General features: G+C 38.4%; 1 protein-coding gene across 1 annotated transcript in view; it reads left to right on the top strand.

Moving 5' to 3' along the window:
• LOC108718467 (receptor-type tyrosine-protein phosphatase N2-like) overlaps nucleotides 1-18,846 on the top strand; it is a 606,363-nt gene that overhangs the window by 148,435 nt on the left and 439,082 nt on the right. The window contains exons 4-5 of the mRNA XM_041565802.1: nucleotides 16,608-16,725; nucleotides 17,773-17,935. Of these exons, the coding sequence (XP_041421736.1) occupies nucleotides 16,608-16,725; nucleotides 17,773-17,935 (281 nt within the window). The remainder of the gene's footprint in view (nucleotides 1-16,607; nucleotides 16,726-17,772; nucleotides 17,936-18,846) is intronic.

The raw sequence follows: 18,846 nt of genomic DNA, 5'->3' as shown, positions 1-18,846 counted from the left end.
TGCAAACATCACCAAATTGATCCCTGAACCTCCCCCATTGACTTATACAGTAATTCGACAGGTTTTAGGTGGTAAATAGTCAAATTCGAATTCGAAAGTGCCAGAGTATGATAAATCTTGAAAATTCAATCCAAATCGTTTAAAAAAATTCAATTGAGTTTAGATAATTTCCTTGTCCAATTTCACAGTTTTGACCATAAAAAAAAAAATGTGAGCCTTAATAAATCTGCCCGTTAATATATTATAACGTGGGTAATTCTAAGCAACTTTACAATTGGCCTGCATTTTTTTTCTTCTTTATAGTTTTTAAATTATTTGTCTTCTTCTTCTGACTCTTTCCAATTTTTAAACAGGGGGTCACTGACCCCATCTAAAAACAAATGCTCTGTAAGGCTACACATTGGTATTGCTACTTTTTATTACTCCTTTTTCTATTTAGGCCTCTGTTATTCCAGTCTCTTATTCAATGGGGGGCTGTATCTTAAGCTCCTCAAACCAAATCTATTTCTACTATGGGACTATGTATTTAGATTGGCCTGGAGAATTAAAAATTATCAGGGCTTGCTTTAGAATAAATAGCCAGAATATTATGATCATGAATTGCTATCCTTTGTAAAAGATGGACAATACAGAGAGATAGACAGAATATAGAATAAACAGTTGTGTTCCTTCAGCTCTTCAGCTAAGAGAATTAGCTTCCAGCTTGGACTTTGTTGGATGTTCTTTCTCCCCTTTCTCTTGTGTATTCTTCTGTTTAAGCTTGCTAATAAAAGTATACGCTTCTCGATACGCTTCTCTGGTATCAGTGCCTGTTGAGACTTCAAAACATATCCAACAAGTTGGGAGCGATAGGAAGTAGGTGTGGAAGTTGTAATAGGATTCTAGTGGAAGTAGTTAATTGTGATTGAAATCCCATTGTTTTAAATGCATTTCAATTACTTTATCCATATTATCCCAGGATACTGTCATGGGAAACGCATCAGTTAATAGTGCTGTTCCAACAGAGTTCTGAACTGAACCCCCGTTTTTTAAAAGAGCAAACAGATTTTTCAATATTTAATTTTAAAATCTGACATGGACATCTGACATGCAGTTTCCCAGCAGTCCCCAGTCATGTGACTTGTGCTTTGATAAACTTCAATCACTCTTTACTGCTACACTGCAAGTTGGAGTGATATCACTCCCTCCCTTCCCTCTACAGCAGCCCATTAGCAGCTTATCAACAGAAAAATGGGCAGCTAACTGGATGGCAGCTACCTGACACCTCTGCTAAAACATTTGTTTGCAATGCAAAAGGTGCTCCCTAGACCCACCTACTGGTAGACATGAGAATGGCACCAAAACAGGAAAAAAAAACCTAGGTCATGGTAAAATACAATGGAAAGGGGAGAAACAATAGCTATCTCAAAGCAGTTCCATCCAGAAGTGCTGGCTCTTTCTCAAAGTTCAGGATCAGTCAAAATGCACTGAGATGGCTGCCTCCGCACCAATATTACAATATTTGTTGGTTCAAGATGTTATAGAGCAGAGTGAATTATTTGCAATGTAAACAGCGTGATTCAAAAATAAAAAGTAAATCATAAAAATCATCACAGAATCCCTTTAAATATAAGCAAATCCTTCTCCCCTGTTAGCAAATAGAAGTTCTCCATTTTTCATAGGAAACATTTGGTTTTTACTAGTTCTAAGTTCCACTATTAGTTATTGAAGTTGATCCCTAAGTTGATCCCTAAATGCTGCATGGGATTTTATTTATTACCTTGTTTTATAAGTGTCCTACCCTGTATGAAGGTCCGAGATGTTGTCAGATCAACTCATAATAAGATTTCAAACATGAAAAGCTTGTTGGATCATCCATTTGACCATAGTTCTAAGGGCAGGAAAGATATCAGGCTAATTAATCCTCAAGCTGGACTTCCATGAGTATTTGGGTGAGAAAATCTCTTCCTCAATGGCCTTTAAGATTGGGTTTCCCCAGAAACAGGTCTTGTCTCATAGGAAAATAATGCAAATTTAGAAGGCTTAGCCTTCCAAAAAAAGATCACCTTCTATACATTATTATATAGCTGTATGTTCTACTGGTAGCCTCCCCAAAACTTTCACTCTTCTCCCTTGTCTTGGTCTCCAAAGCTAGACAACCTCATTAAAGCTGGCCATAGACGTGCAGATTTTATTCTTTGTACAGTGAAAGATCATCTTTTTTCAATGCAACGATCTACAACTAACTATTAGGACAAGTAGGAAAAATAACAAATCAGACAATGTTCTGGCCATGAATTGACAGACAGAAATCATACAAAAGTTATGTCTGACAAATAGTAGTGACAATCACTCATGGATAGTGCCAGGCAATACATGCACAGATATTATCGTAAATCGTAAAATCGTACAAAACAAAACAAAGGTCCCATTGTGTGTCCAGTGCATAATGCCTGTCCATATCAGTTTGAAAGAAGAGAAAGATATTTTATTAATTTCTTAATTTTTGCAGATTTGTCCTTTGTTCTTAAAGGAGAAGGAAAGCTACGGAGGCATTTTATTGCCAATAGATTAGCTGCAATAGTGCAAGCTAGAATGCTATATTTATTCTGTAGAATGTTTTACCATACCTGAGTAAAAAGCTCTAGAAAGTCTCTGTTTGTTAAGGATAGGAGCTGCAGTATTAACATGGTGTGACATCACTTCCTGCCTGAGTCTCTCCCTGCTCTGGGCTCAGATTACATCAGAGAAGGAAGGGGGAGGGGAAGAGGAGCAAACTGAGCATGCTCTTGCCCAGGGCAATGAGGTTTAAGCTGAAGGCAGGAAGTCTGATACAGAAGCCCATGTGTACACAATAGAAGGAAAGAAATGCAATGTTTCTTTTGACAGGGGACTCAGAGCAGCACTACTTTGGGGGTTTACTGGTATATTTAGATGGGCCTTTCTGATAAGGCTTACTTAGTTTTAACCTTTCCTTCTCCTTTAATGTATGTTCTACCATATAGTCAAAGTTGTTGTGTGTTTGCATCCCAGCCAATACTCCCAGGGGAATAAATAAAAGCCTTGACTTGCTCACCAAGCTGTTTTGAAGCTGCCAGCAGAAATTCAGAAACGTTAAAGGGATTAATAAGTGACTTGAAAGCGTTACCCTCTTGCTCTTTTGCCGTGGAAGTTTATCGCTTCGCCTATTATGGAAATGAAAAAGGGGAATGTTTCACTGCCAGCTGCTTTCTGATACGAATCGTTTTTAAAAAAATGCCATGATGTTAAGATCAAGCCCATTGGTGCAGATTCCAATTAAATTGTGAAGCCATGGAAGTCATTAATTCTGAAAAAGATGGTAGTTGTAAAATAACTGTCCAAGCAATCAAGTGCCTGCTGATTGCACTTTATATATATATATATATATATATATATATATATATATATATATATATATATATATATATATATATATATATATATATATATATATTATATATATATATTAGATTTTTTCCCCTGGTTTTCAATCCAACAATATTTTTTTTTTTTAATATTTTTTTTAACCATTATTTTCTAACCTTTCCTTCAGAATAAAAGAACAAGCCATAACATGAACATGCTGACATGGAGGGGGGATGCAGTAGGCCGAGCATCTGACCTTTGGATAACTATGCTGCCGAGTTCACATATATAATGGTGTTGTCAAGTTAAGGGAAATTGAAGGTGGCTGTTTAAAATCAATTACCTTCTTTAAATGTTATGACTAATTAACTTGGAAAATGAGAGCAAATGCCAACACTATGGAACACGGAATTGTATTTTTTTTATATTTACATTATTTTCACATCATTCTGTCCCTGGGTTAGATATTTGTAAAAAAATTCCTGTGGAGTTAAAAGTAAATTACAAATTATTTAATTGATGAAGTAGCTGAATGAGACCTGTTATGCTGAATGCTTGGGACCTGATGTTTTCCAGATAAGGGTCTTTTTTGGATCTCCATAAATCTGCTAAAAATCATTTATATATGTAAAATAAACCCAATAGGATTGTGTTCCCACCATTAAGGATTAATTATATCTTAGTTGGGATCAAGTACAAGCTACTGTTTTGTTATTATAGAGAAAACGGAAATATGCCACAGAATGTAGAATGCCAATTTTTCAGTTTTTGTTGGTATTTCGAGCTCTAAATCATGTTCCAGAAATACACAAAAACATCCCCCCACCAAAAAAAACACAACAATGTATAGTTTTCCTACCCAAACTAAAAATCCCCCCAGGAAATGCCCCTAAAGTCAGAGAGCACAAAATGTTCAAAAAACTTCTGGCAAACAAAATGCAAAATTCTGCGGGCACTTAAAGGGTTACAATTTTGAATTATTTTACTAAAATGGAGTCTATGGGATACGCCTTCCCATATTTTGGAGCTTTCTGGGTAATGAATTTCTGGATAACAGGTCCTATACCTGTAGTAAGGAAACCAACCACATTTATTTTTATCTAACACCCACTGATATCCCTGCACTCAGGGCCGCTTTTAGAAATCACAGGGCTCTGTACACAGCCGCCTCTGCACCCAAGCCCTACCCCTGATCCCGCCCACCCCACAGTTAAAAGACCCCACAGACATCAGCACTAAAAACTGTAAAGCCCCCCCACACACACAAGTTATAAAAAGCCATTGATAGTCAGGGCCCCCCTATAAGTTAAAAAAAACTGTGGTGCCCCCCATGAAAGTTTTAAAAGAATAAAAACATTGGCACCAGGGACCCATTAAACGTTTTTTAAAAATCATTGGTGGGCAGGGCCCCCATAAGTTAATGTTGGTGCAGGGGGCCCCATACAAGTTAAAAAAAACATTGGGGCCCCAGAGAATATTAAAAAAAAAACATTGGTGGCAGGGGCCTATAGAGTTTTTAAATAATACATTGGGGCAAATTCACTAACATTCGTAGTTTCGCCAGGCGCAACTTCGCCGCACTTCGCCGCACTTCGCCAGGCGTAGTTTCGCCAGCGCTCCGCAAATTCACTAAAATCCGAAGTTGCGCTCAGGGGTAGCGTAAGGTTGCGAAGTTGCGCTAGCGAAGGCTAATTTGCATACGGCGCGAAATTCAAATTTCAATGGAGGAATACGTATCAGCACTACAAATGCCTAGAAAACCTTCAAATCAGCAAATAAAAATTTTATTTTGCCCTACACATGTGCCCACTGTCCAAAAAATTTTTTTCGATCTTTTTCAGCCTATCACCCATAATGTAGATAACACGCCAGCGTTTTTTGGGATTTAGAAAAAATTTTGACTTTTTTTCAAACAATCCCTATCTACTCTATTGCGCTTCGCCAGGTCTGAGGTGGTGAAGGAAGTCTAGCGTAAAAGGTAGCGTTCAGTACACTGCGCAAGTTAGTGAATTTGCGTAGTTACGTCGCTAGCGAAAATTCGCCAGGCGTAAGGGTGCGAAGTAACACTAGCGAAACTACGCCAGCGTTCGTTAGTGAATTTGCGCAGTAAGGAAAATGCCAAACGCTAGCGAATTAACGCTAGCGTTCGGCGCTTCGGCGCTTAGTGAATTTGCCCCATTGATGGCTAGGGCTTTACATTTTTTTTTAAAAAAGTTCAGCGCTTTTTCATGACTTTCAGGTCTTTTTGTGGTTTCAGGACTTCAAATTCGGCTCTTTTTGGGACTTTGGGTCTTTTCGTGGCTTTGGGACTTCAACTTTGGCTCTTTTCGTGACTCACATCTTTTTGAGCACATGGTGCTATATCCCTTTATACTTTTACATGTTGCCACCTAGTGGGAAAACCAGAGCCTAGAGTAAATCCCAGTGGACCCAGGAAGGGAGCAACACACAATTATAATGGTCAGTCAACCACTGCCATAAGAAGGCTTGACTAATCAATACCTAAACAAACTGCTGGGATAAGACGAGGGCATACAAGCTGAAAACACTGTCTTGTAGGAGTTGGGCACCTGTATCTAGCATCCCTAGGGTAAAAGCAAGTCAGTTAGCTGCTAGGCCAGGTCAGTATCTTAAGAATACCAAATATAAGATTATTTATACAAGATAAGTCAAAATATAAAGTACAAAAATAAAGTACAAAAATAAACTGTTTATGGTGTAAACCAGGGGTCCCCAAACTGTTTCATCCACAAGCCACATTCAAATGTAAAAAGAGTTGGGAAACAAAACAAGCATGAAAAAGTCACTGGGGTGCCAAATAAGGGCTGTGATTGGCTATTTGGTAGCCCCTATGTGGACTGGCAGCCTATAGGAGACTCTGTTTGGCAGTACACCTGCTTTTATGCAACTAAAACTATGGTTCCAAGTCTGGAATTAAAAAATAAGCTCCTGCCTTGAGGCCACTGAGAGCAACATCCAAGGGGTTGGTGAGGAACATGTTGCTCACGAGCCACTGGTTGGGGATCACTACTGTAAACCATCTTACCTCTGATGTAAACTGAGATAATATATAAAACCCTATACAGGGATTAAAGGGGAAGGAAACCTCGTCGGCGCTAACCCCCTCCCCCCCTCCCTCCTCCCCCCTGGCCTACCCCTCCCGCTGGGCAAATGCCCCTAACTTGTTACTTACCCTTCTGCGCAGGTCCAGTCCAGGGAGTTCACAGACGACATCTTCTTCCACGCGATCTTCTTCCTCCTTTGACCGGCGTTTTGGCGCATGCGCAGTAGGAGCATTTCGCCGGTACGGATCTACTGCGCATGCGCCAAAAGTCACGCGCATGCGCAGTAGATCGTACCGGCGAAACGATCCTACTGCGCATGCGCCGGTCAAAGGAGGAAGAAGATCGCGTGGAAGAAGATGTCGTCTGTGAACTCCCTGGACTGGACCTGCGCAGAAGGGTAAGTAACAAGTTAGGGGCATTTGCCCAGCGGGAGGGGTAGGCCAGGGGGAGGAGGGAGGGGGGGCAATACACGGGAGGGGGGTTAGCGCCGACGAGGTTTCCTTCCCCTTTAAATAATGGAAGTGAAAATGTCTTTGTTTCCTTGGACCCCCAATAACAAAATATCTGTATTATGTGTACAAAATGTAGTTCTTCTGACTTGCTGTAACTCTTACTGGCAGCTCTATAAATCCCTTCTTTTAAGAACAGAGTGTTTTTAACGTTTGCTTCTTTTTAGGTTGCCAGGTTCTGATTTAGTGATTAAAACAGTTTGTAATTACAAACGGTAGTATTCGTAATCCGTTAAAAAAAAAGCGGCAGAATTTAATTTTTTAGCAGAGAAAAATCATATTGAAAATGTCATACTGAATGGTTTTCCATTATTAGTTGGCAAGTAACCAAAGTTTGCTAAATTGCATTTTTTCTCCAGTAACAATGGTTGCCAGAGGTACAGTCCTGCGGGCTGGAGCCTGACTTTGCTATTAACTTGTGTGTGTTTAAACCATACCTCCCAACATTTTGGAAGTAAAAAGAGGGACAAAAAATTTTTTCCCACACGTAGCGCGGCAATTTTTTTGACCACACCCCTTTCTGTGGCCACACCCCCTAATTACCATGTTTGTTTTACAAAAAATTGCGAGGTTATTAAAGTTTGAAAATATTTCTCCTTATCTAAACTGTGTTTTTGTGTCTCAAAATTGTTACAAAGTATCTTATTTGCACCTGTTATCTGTTCTGGGCTCTCTGCTAAAAGCCAATTAAGTGAGAAACTTTGTTTCTTTTTCTGGCTGTTCAGTGCAGAGAAAAGAGGGACTTTCCAGTACAAATGAGGGACTGCGGGTTGAGCAGTCAAAAGAGGGACTGTCCCTCCGAAAAAGGGACAGTTGGGAGGTATGGTTTAAACTAGATCCTACAAAATGATCTTGTGATCTTCCAGTAACCTGGGCAGGCCTCACAATTTGTAGGTATTCAAGTACAGATGGGATTTCACATTTTGTCCCATTTTGTCCAGACACCATTTTCTAGTGCTAAATCCTGCCTCTAGCTGGTGCTAGAGAGCATACGTTGCTTCTGATGGACTAAAGCCATTGCACTTTAGCACCATCTAGAGGCAGGATTTAGCACTAGAAAATGGTGTATGGACAAAATGGGACAAATGTGAAATCCCAATGGCTTCATCTGTACCTTTATGTTATATATATGAGTTAGCATAGCAACTGTCGTAATTTTGACAAATAAAAATAGGCAATTTGCAAAAACTGTTTAGAGGTAGGCAGAATGGAAGTAGTGGTGCTGATCGCAATCATAGGGAATTGTAAGGAGCATCTTTGGATGCAAGTACAGGTATGGGATCCGTTATCCAGAAATCCATTATACAGAAAGCTCCAAAGACCATCTCCCATAGACTCCATTTTTCCAAAAATTCCAAATTTTTAAAAATGATTTCCCTTTTCTCTGTAATAATAAAACATTACATTGTACTTGATCCCAACTAAGATATAATAAATCCTTACTGTTGGCAAGACCAATCTATTGGGTTTATTTAATGTTTAAAGATTTTTTTTAGTACAATTAAGGTATGAAGATCCAAATGACAGAAAAATCCCTTATCTGGAAAACCCCATGTCCCATGCCTTTGAATGTGTCCAACAAGTTGTGGAAGAAGATGTAGAAGATGTGTTCTTGGACACAAGAACCTTTTATTAATGGTGTAAATGTGAACAACAAGTTGCATTTTTGTGTCATCTATTTCTGCCATATGGTGTATTTATTTATTTGGCACATACAGTCATCTGAGGTTCTTTTTTCTGCAGTATGTTATAAAGGTGCATGTTGTGTGGCCTTGGGCTGGGCTGTGCCACCTCCCTCCAATATTCGACCAGACATCAGTGATTACGGCAACTGTCAAGATCTCAAGGTTTCTACATTATCAATGCAGTTGCCATGTAATCGTCCTCTACATTTATTTGCTTTGTATGTTGTTATGGAGATATTTGTTTTCAAGGTTTTAGCCAGTGTTGTGAAGTGTTTATTGTTCGGTGTATGTGCTAATGTGGTTGAAGGCTCTCCGGCTGTTCTGTTAATTAGCTACATAGCTTTGTTGAACGAATGTGCAAAACCTTTTCAGGCTCTTTTAATAAAAACTGATTATGAGAATCTCACTAATAATATGTACCGTACATAAACAAGTCAACGCAACACTCAACCGTATTCACATGGCGTGTTTTATAACAGTCATTCACTTCATTACTCTCCGATTTGCATGTGTTCCACTCATTTGTGCATTTGGCTGATTAAATGTTCAGAATGACAATGTGGCCTGGTATCCAGCAGGGAATGTCCATCAGATACTGGGTGTCCCTCTGTACTGTTGAACTTTAGTGACATGGAAGTAATATCTTCATAGCAGGCCTGTGATCCTGCTTAGATGGTGATACAAAATTATTATAATTGGGGCAAGAACCAAGAACTTTATCGAGATGCCATGGCAAAGACGAACAAGGAGATCCCATTTAGACTTCTCCTATAACAATTGACATGTTGGAATGAAAGGTTTAAGGTATGAGTCTTCACTGAACACAGCAGGTGGCAGAAAACTGGAGGACAACGAGGAATGTGCAACTAAGGTTGACGTATGTTGCACATTCCTAAAGGCAAAATTCCTGGTCCCATAGTGGGAATGTACAATGTATGCAGAAACCCTACTGTTTTATTATTCTTTTGCTATAAGGATCATTAATGTGTATTCCAGAGTAAGGATAAGGATTAATTATATCTCAGTTGGGATCAAGTACAAGATACTGTTTTATTATTACTGAGAAAAAGGAAATCATGTTTAAAAATGTGTATTATTTGATTATAATTGAGTCTATGGGAGGTGGCCTTTCTGTAATTCGGAACTTTCTGGATAACTGGTTTCCGGATAATGGATCCCAAAGGTGTGAAACTTGATAGGAAGCTAAATTTTGTGAAGTAAGGAGATTTTTCAAAATACAGATTCCAGAATTAGGACTGTGCTAGTGCCTGCTTCTCGTCATCAACTTTTTCCAGAGAGTTGACACGGTGCCCTTGGAGAGCATCATTCTCACGCGTGATACCTGGGACCTGGTTTTACCAAAAATGTCTTAGTTTAAATTTAAAAAAAATTATGTAATTTCTTAAAAAGCTGTCCTCAATGACATAATATCTGTTATGGGGCCAGATTCCATACATCTATTGCTATGGCTGCTTGGTGAGTTACCTGTACTATGATGTCATTTTACCACAATATTGACAGTATCTACAGGAACATATGTTGGGGCCTAGAAATATAGGTGGTCATTTGGCTTCTGGTCAAACTTTAGTTATGTCGTAGTGATGTGCGGGCCGACCCTATACCTGCGTGTCGGGTGGGTTCGGACCGACCTCGTACCCCCGGTGACCTTACAAATGCCTGCTTCCGGGTTAAACTATCATAGATGCACGCCTGCACACCCCACCCCTTTTGTGATGTCATCAGCGAGGTGGGGAGGTGAAGGTCTATAAAAGGAACCTGGAAGTTGGGCTCGGACGGGCGGGGAAAACCGGACCCGCACATGACTATTATGTAGGCTTTTCCACAGCCTGCTACCACCACACAATGGACATTTTTCCTTATGCATATCCATTTTCTATTAGATTAGTAAATCTAGATTTACTAACAGTCTGATTTAAATTTTTTTCACGAATCGTATTTTCCTCTATAAATTTGTGTTTTTTATTTTCCTCTATAAATTTGTGTTTTTTTATTTCCCTAAAAATTAGAGATTTATTAAGTGTAAAAACCACAATATACTCCAATACAAAACTTCACCAAGTAAAAGTAGTCGAGGTCCTATATAAGTCAGCGGGAGCTTCGCTGATCCTATTAGACCTTTTTTAGCCATTCAGTCTTTTATAGGTTTTTGGATTTTTTTAGCTAAAAATTGTCCGAAATAGAGGTATTTTTATTCAGACCATTCAGTTTTTTTCATTTGCACTTTTTATATTTGGATGTATAAAAAATGACAAGGCATTTGTAGTTTCAGAGATAATTAGTTTATTTGTGGTTTCAAAAGGCTTTAAAACCACTAAAAGGAGAATGTTTATAAATGGGCCTCTCCATGTTCTAAGTCATGTTCCTCCAGTACATCATGGTGGCAGCAAAATGCCAGGGCAAAAGAGCACATTGTACCCTGTTGTTCTGATGTTTGCTTATGGGATGATACATACTATGGGGGGGTATTCTCAATTTTTTTTATTAAAACAAAGCTAACTCCCATCCACGATTTGAATTAATTTATCAAAAAATCAGATTAAGAAAGTTGTGCAGGAAAAAGTCACTACAAAATTGTGCGTCAAATTGAATTGGGCAACTTTTCCAATTTAACGCCCAAAAAAACGTTTCCAATGAAAATCAGCCTGAAACCCTTGAAGATCATGAAGGCAAAATACATCTTCAAATTTTAAAAGGGACATCTGCCATTTACTTTTACGTGACTTAGCTAGAGTATTTTCAGATTCTGATTTTTAGCAGCTTTGGAGCATAATAAAGCTCATAAAATTAAGTCTCAATTTTTTTTGTTTTCCCCATAAAACTCGACCCTAAAAAATTGAGGCTTCAAAATAGACCCCATACGTTTTACACTTGCAAACTGGAGCAAGAACAGATACTTCCATGTATGGATGCAGTTGGGCGGCATTGTGGGTAGGATGTGGGTGTCTCCAGCATGTCCCTTACCTTGTATGTTAGGAAATGCAATGGAAAACACACAGAGAAGGGCAGCCAAACTCATTTTGTAAAAGAGGCTCAGTTCTGTGTGCCTGAAATGGGAACATGAAACCTACAACTCTGGTTTGATATAGACCAAGAAAATACCAAAATATCCATATATCCAGCTCTCTCAATGGAATTAAGTGGATTGAAATGTGATAGGAATTACTTTGATGTGAGTGTGGGGTGATACGAGTGATGTGTTTGCCCATCGGCTGTTGATATGTTCTGTTGTTAATGAGCAGATAAAAAGCGAATAATAAATAATCATCACTTGAGGAAGTGTTGCTGGTCTACAGACAACATCTCAACATGCCTTCATTTCATTTAGCCAGCAATGTATAAGTGAGACCACCTGGATAATGCCATTATTTTGTCATAGTTGTTGCAGTATCATTAATTGTTTTGTTACTGTACATCATCCTTCTATCCATTAACTAACTTAACTGTCTTGCTTATCGATACATAGATACTTAGTTATAATAGGTATGGGACCTGTTATCCAGAATGTTCGGGACCTGGGGGTTTCCTTATAACGGATCTTTCCGTAATTTGGATCTTCATACCTTAAGTCTACTAGAAAATAATGTAAACATTAAATAAACCCAATAGGCTGGTTTTGCTTCCAATAAGGATAAATTATATCTTAGTTGGGATCAAGTACAAAGTACCATTTTATTATAAAATTATTTAAATTATTATTACATTTGAAGCATTTTTGGATTATTTGGATAAAATGGAGTCCATTCGACAGCCTTCCTGTAATTCCAGGTTTCCGGATAAGAGACCCCATACCTGTATGGTATCATTACAGAACTCATATAAAGGCTAAATACTGCTTGACATTAGCCCTTGTTTTATTCTCCTGCCTGGATTTTATATGGAGTTAATACGGCAGGCACGAATTCACTGCGAATTTCCACTTTTTGCCGCCAGCAAATAAATTCACGAAACTGTGGCAAAAATTTGCTGCCAAAAAAACTGCTGCGACAAATAAAATTTGAATAGTCGCGCGCATAAAATTGTCACACGTCAAAATTATTCAGACGTCCATTGACTTTAATGCATTTGGACAAAATAGTCGCGCATATGAAAACTGTCAGTCGCATCAAAATTATCACACGTCAAAATAATTGTGACGTCCATTGATCTCTGTAAATTTTCGGTAAATTTGCAAATTTTTCGGCAAGTGAAACGGCACAGATTAGCCCATCAATATATGTGTGTTAAAGACCTATGGTTTTTTTTTGCCCATAAATATTTACTATTTATACACATACTTTCATTAGCACATTTATTTATAAAATATTTGATCAATAGTTCCCGGTCACTGGGATTTTCTTCATATTACTTTTATTAACACATCCAAAGGTTCATGTCAATATTCTGGTTCCTTTTGAGAACCTTTATCTAGAAAGGAACTGTACTCTCATCTTTTGTTATATTAATGTCATATAAATGTAATATAAAGAAAATCCCTGTAAGTTCCCTTGGAAACCTTTATATTTTACATGGACAATATCACTGTCGGGGCCCGTTTTTCACAAATATTATGAAAGGCAACTTTTTATTAGAGAGATGATTATGTTATTATATTACATTTATAAATAGTCAATAGAAAGCACCCACAGATAACATGAAAGAATATCTATTACTTTATTTACCTTTGTGCAAAAACATTAATGCGTTTTAATCTTTATAGAATGGTTGTACCAAATGCACCCACATCTAGAGTGTGTTGGACAGGTGAGAAGGGGAACACTATAGACTTTTGTTACTGGCATGTGCTACTGACCTGGCAGATTCCCCATCAAGGCCTTTTGCAGTGGCCAAAACAGGTTGTGTCCCCCATTGGCTAAACTGCAACTTCTACAGACACCACAGATAACCAAATTGCTTCATTTTATTCCAGAGACAATTACACCTTCCTGACATTCATGTTTGGTTAGTATCAGAAAATGTATTTAAGGAAAATAGAACGGTTCTGCTTTATTAAAGGAGAAGGAAAGGCTAAAATTACGTAAGCTTTATCAGAAAGGCCTATATAAATACACCATTAAACCTCAAAAGAAACACAGCATTTCTTTGCTTTTTTTGTGTACACATGGGAGTCTCTATCAGACTTCCTTCTTTCAGCATAAACCTCCAGGGCACAGGCTTGAGCATGCTCAATTTGCTCCCTTATCCTTCCTTCCTCCTCCCCTCCCTGCTGTAATCTGAGCACAGAGCTATGAGTGAGCAGGGAAAAAGGCAGGAAGTGATGTCACACCAAGCCAATATGGCAGCCGCTATCCTAAACTAACAGAAAGAGCTTCTAGAGCTGTTTACTCAGGTATGGTAAAGCATTCTACAGAATAAATATAGTGTTATAGCATGCACTATTGTGACTAATATGTTGGCAATAAACTGCTTGTTAGCTTTCCTTCTCCTTTAAACAGCCCAGGGTTGGGCAGGACTTCCTGTTGTCCACAAGGGAACCTGACATCCAGAGTATCTTAATACAGAAGTAAAGAAGTTAATGGGAAAGAAGAGAAAGGCATTTAAAAACTACAAATCTGTAGGGACAGAAGCTGCATTTAATGAATATAAACATTGTAATAAATGTTGTAAATCAGCAATCCGAAAGGCTAAGAAAAGAAATGAAGAGTTAATTGCGGTGGAGGTGAAAACTAACCCTAAAAAGTTTTTTAAATATATTAATAGTAAAAAGATGCAGGTTGAGAGTGTTGCTCCATTAAATAATGGTACCAGTATGGTTGTAACAGATACACATAAGGCAAATGTGTTAAATCAGTTCTTTTCTTCAGTGTATACAATAGAGAAGTCTGGGTTCACAAGCTCACTTAATAACTGCACGAATGGTTCAGCTCAATCTAGTCAGTGGCTGACTCAGGATATGATTCAAAAAGCTTTAATACAAATTAATGTAAACAAGGCTCCAGGGCCTGATGGCATACACCCCCGGGTTCTAAGAGAGCTTAGTTCAGTTTTAGACCAGCCCTTATTTCTGATTTTCTCAGATTCACTGTCATCTGGTATGGTGCCTATGGATTGGAGAAAAGCTGATGTTATTCCAATATTTAAAAAGGGATTACGATCTCAGCCTGGCAATTATAGGCCAGTAAGCTTGACATCTGTGGTGGGCAAATTATTTGAAGGCTTGTTAAGGGATCACATTCAAAATTTTGTCCTAATGAATGGCATTATGAGCAACAATCAGCATGGCTTTATGAAGGATAGGTCATGTCAGACGAATTTGATTGCATTTTATGATGTGGTAAGTAAGATTCTGGACAGTGGGGGGGCAGTAGATGTGATCTATTTGGATTTTGCCAAAGCGTTTGATACTGTGCCCCACAAACGACTGCTTTCTAAACTAAGGTCTGTTGGGCTTAATGAAGTCGTTTGCACGTGGATAGGAAACTGGCTACAGGATCAGGTACAGAGGGTGGTTGTTAATGGGACATTCTCTACTTGGAGTAAGGTTCTTAGTGGGGTCCCCCAGGGCTCAGTATTGGGTCCACTTTTATTTAACTTGTTCATTAATGACTTAGGGGAGGGTGTTGTAAGTAATGTATCAGTGTTTGCAGATGACACAAAATTATCCAGCCCAATTAATTCCATCCAGGTTGTGGCATCCTTGCAACATGATCTTGATAAACTGGCAATCTGGGCAGCTAAGTGGCAAATGAGATTCAATGTTGATAAATGTAAAGTCATGCACCTGGGATGTAAAAATATCCAAGCCACTTATACCCTTAATGGGACTGCACTAGGAAAATCCATTATGGAAAAGGACCTTGTAGATGATAAACTTGGCTGTAGCAAGCAATGCCAGTCGGCAGCATCAAGGGCAAATAAGGTCTTGAGCTGTATTAAAAGGGCATAGAGTCATGGGAGGAGAGGGTCATTCTTCCACTGTATAGAACACTTGTAAGGCCCCATCTAGAATATGCCGTACAGTTTTGGTCTCCATCACTCAAACAGGACATTAATGTATTAGAGAGGGTACAGAGAAGGGCAACTAAGCTGGTAAAAGGTATGGAAAATCTTAGCTATGAGGAAAGTCTGGCAAAATTGGGGATGTTCACGCTGGAGAAGAGGCGCTTAAGGGGTGATATGATGACTATGTATAAATATATAAGGGGATCATATAACAATCTCTCTAATGCTTTATTTACCAGTAGGTCTTTCCAGCTGACACAAGGTCACCCATTCCGATTAGAAGAAAAGAGGTTCCACCTAAATATTCGGAAGGGGTTTTTTACAGTGAGAGCTGTGAAGATGTGGAATTGTCTCCCTGAATCAGTGGTACAGGCTGATACATTAGATAGCTTTAAGAAGGGGTTGGATGGTGTTTAGCAAGTGAGGGAATACAGGGTTATGGGAAATAGCTCATAGTCCAAGTTGATCCTGGGACTAGTCCGATTGCCATTTTGGAGTCAGGAAGGAATTTTTCCCCCTCTAAGGCAAATTGGAGAGGCTTCAGATGGGTTTTTTGCCTTCCTCTGGATCAACTGGCAGATAGGTAGTTAATAAAAAAAAAAAAAAGGTTGAACTCGATGGACATGTGTCTTTTTTCAACCTTACTTACTATGTTACTATGTCTACTTTTACAAAAGTTAGCTGCTAAATGTTCATTGACTTTGTCCCTCTGTTATTCTTGCAGCCCAGTCCGAACTTTGGTGTCATGTTATTGAAATTATCTGCTGCAAAATAACTGGAATATCCACCCACAGTTATGCCATGCCCAAAATGTATGCTTTGGAAACATAGTAACCTCATATATTTGATTGGTTTCCTTTAATCCTGTTTTTAATTAATGACTGGAGACTATTCCAGGTATTTTCCATCTCCAATTCTCTAAGGAAAAATGCATTGGTGAACTACCAGTACTTGTATAGGATGCTCAATATATTTTATGGCAGCTTGAGGTTTTTACCTTTATTTAATTGTTTCCCTTTCAGGTTTAACTTGGAAGGATGATTTTACTCAACAGATCATTGCCAAGGAATTATCAAATATCCGCAAAATCTACAACAGGCAACCTGATGCTCTTTCTTCTGAAGGTTCCAGCACATCAAGGTAAGAGTCATGTTATAAAAGTAGTACAGAATAAATAGTAGTCTGTGCTTGATTGGACTTTTGGAGACAACATTCTTCTTCCCAAATTTCCATTTGGTTAGATTGGTACTTAATAGTGTTATACTTAATCTATGAAATGAACCCCTGGATTGAGGAAACATTCACGGCTGATGGGAGCCCAGTATGTTTAAGGATATCAGGTCTAGATAGCTGCAAAGACATTGACTGGTGGTCTTCAGCCTTTTTTGTTTAAGCTTCTGTAGTCCATTAATTGTTTTGGGGCCTATGTTACTGCATGCCAGGTAATAGAAAGCACTAAGGTGTCAGTAGTTCTGCTATAGTCCCAAGAATATCCAGATATGAGTTAGATGGGTAGTCCACTTTAAAATTTACTTGATATGCTATAGAAAAATATTTAAAGGCAATGTACAGTTGACTTCATCTTTTTGGTTTTTGAGTTTTTGTACTTTTTGCTCTACATTTTTCCAGTGTAGAATTCAATGACTACCTGGTTGCGAGGACCTCACTTACCCTACCAGCCAGGCAATAGTAAGGATTTCAGGATAGAAGATAAATAGGAGAAGGCCTCTACAAAAATAAGCAGCAAAAATCTTTTTTTGATTACAGATATGCAGATATCATTCTACTTTGTATTCTGGATTGCATTCCAGATACATATTATTTTTAAAAAAAATTTTTTTTTAAATATCATGAAAACTGGAAAAAACTTTTGAATGTAAATTGCAGAAGAGCTTAGAAGAGCACCTTGAGCAATTTTATATTGACTTGTTTAGAGAGTTTACTTTGAGGTTGGAGCAGAAGATTTAATTCTATCACTGTGTCCTCCTGTGTTCCTCCTCTGGGTCAAGTAGATTTCCAGGGCATCAGCTGAATTTAAAGAGACAGTGTCAAAATTCCCAGTCCAGCTGTAGGAATTCTAATTTCTCAAATAAAATTGTATTAAATCCTTGCAGACTTCTTTAGCCACAAGGATTATGCCTAAAAGGGTGTTGCTTGCATGGATTTATCATTTGAATATATTTCTAGGACTTCACAGATAAATGCTGAAAATAACAGAGATCATGAAACAGAGAGGAATGCCAATTTTGCCAAATCGTTTCACCAATACCTCCAGTATCTTGGAATTCTTCCACAGCCAGCACTGCCAAGTTTCTATCCTAGGACCAAGACGGAAAAGCCACTGATAATGGTAAATGATTCAATCACAGTTCATGTCAATGTCAGAGCATCAGGGTACGGGAAGCCAAAACATGACAGTGTTACAGTGTTATTTTATCGCTCAAAAATATATTTTTATTCATCCTTCCACTGGGACTGTGCATTTATCTCTAGCGCTAGAGCTTTTTATTAGTATGATATTATTAATTCCTTCATTTACCAGATTTGTAGTTCTTGTTTGGCGCCATATGGAACTTTGCTAGAAAGTAAAAAGTATGAGGAGGAGACCTGGGGGCACATTTACTAAGGGTCCAATATCGAGGGTTAATTAACCCTCGATATTCGACCCTCAAAGTAAAATCTGAAGGATTTACTGCAAATTTAATGCAAATACTTTGATCGAACGATTTTCCTTCGATCGAAAAAAGCCTAGAAACCTTATGGGGAAGGTCCCCATAGGCTAACATTGAAGCTCGGTAGGTTTAAAGTGGCAAAGTAGATAGTCAAAGTTTTTTTTAAAGAGACAGTACTTTGACTGTCGAATGGTCGAATAGTCGAACAATTTCTAGTTTGAATCGTTCGAATCGAAGTCAAAATCTTAGTTGAAGGTCGTAGTAGCCTATTCGATGGTCGAATTACCCAAAAAAACCTTTGAAATTTGAAGTTTTTTTTACTTGAAATCCTTTACTCGAGCTTAGTACATGTGCCCCCTAGTGTGCTTGAAGTCTGCAATGAATGATTCTTTGAATGCTTAGGGGCACATTTACTTAGCTCGAGTGAAGGATTAGAATGAAAAATACTTTGAATTTCAAAGTTTTTTTTGGCTCCTTCGACCATCGAATTGACTACTTCGACCTTCGACTACAACTTCGACTTTAAATCGAACAATTCGAACTAAAAATTGTTCGTCTATTCGACCATTCGATAGTCGAAGTACTGTCT

This window comes from Xenopus laevis, chromosome 6L (assembly GCF_017654675.1).
Source record: "Xenopus laevis strain J_2021 chromosome 6L, Xenopus_laevis_v10.1, whole genome shotgun sequence".
Classification (NCBI taxonomy): domain Eukaryota; kingdom Metazoa; phylum Chordata; class Amphibia; order Anura; family Pipidae; genus Xenopus; species Xenopus laevis.
The sequence above is the reverse complement of the archived record's forward strand: the minus strand, read 5'-3'. Positions and strand labels throughout refer to the sequence as shown.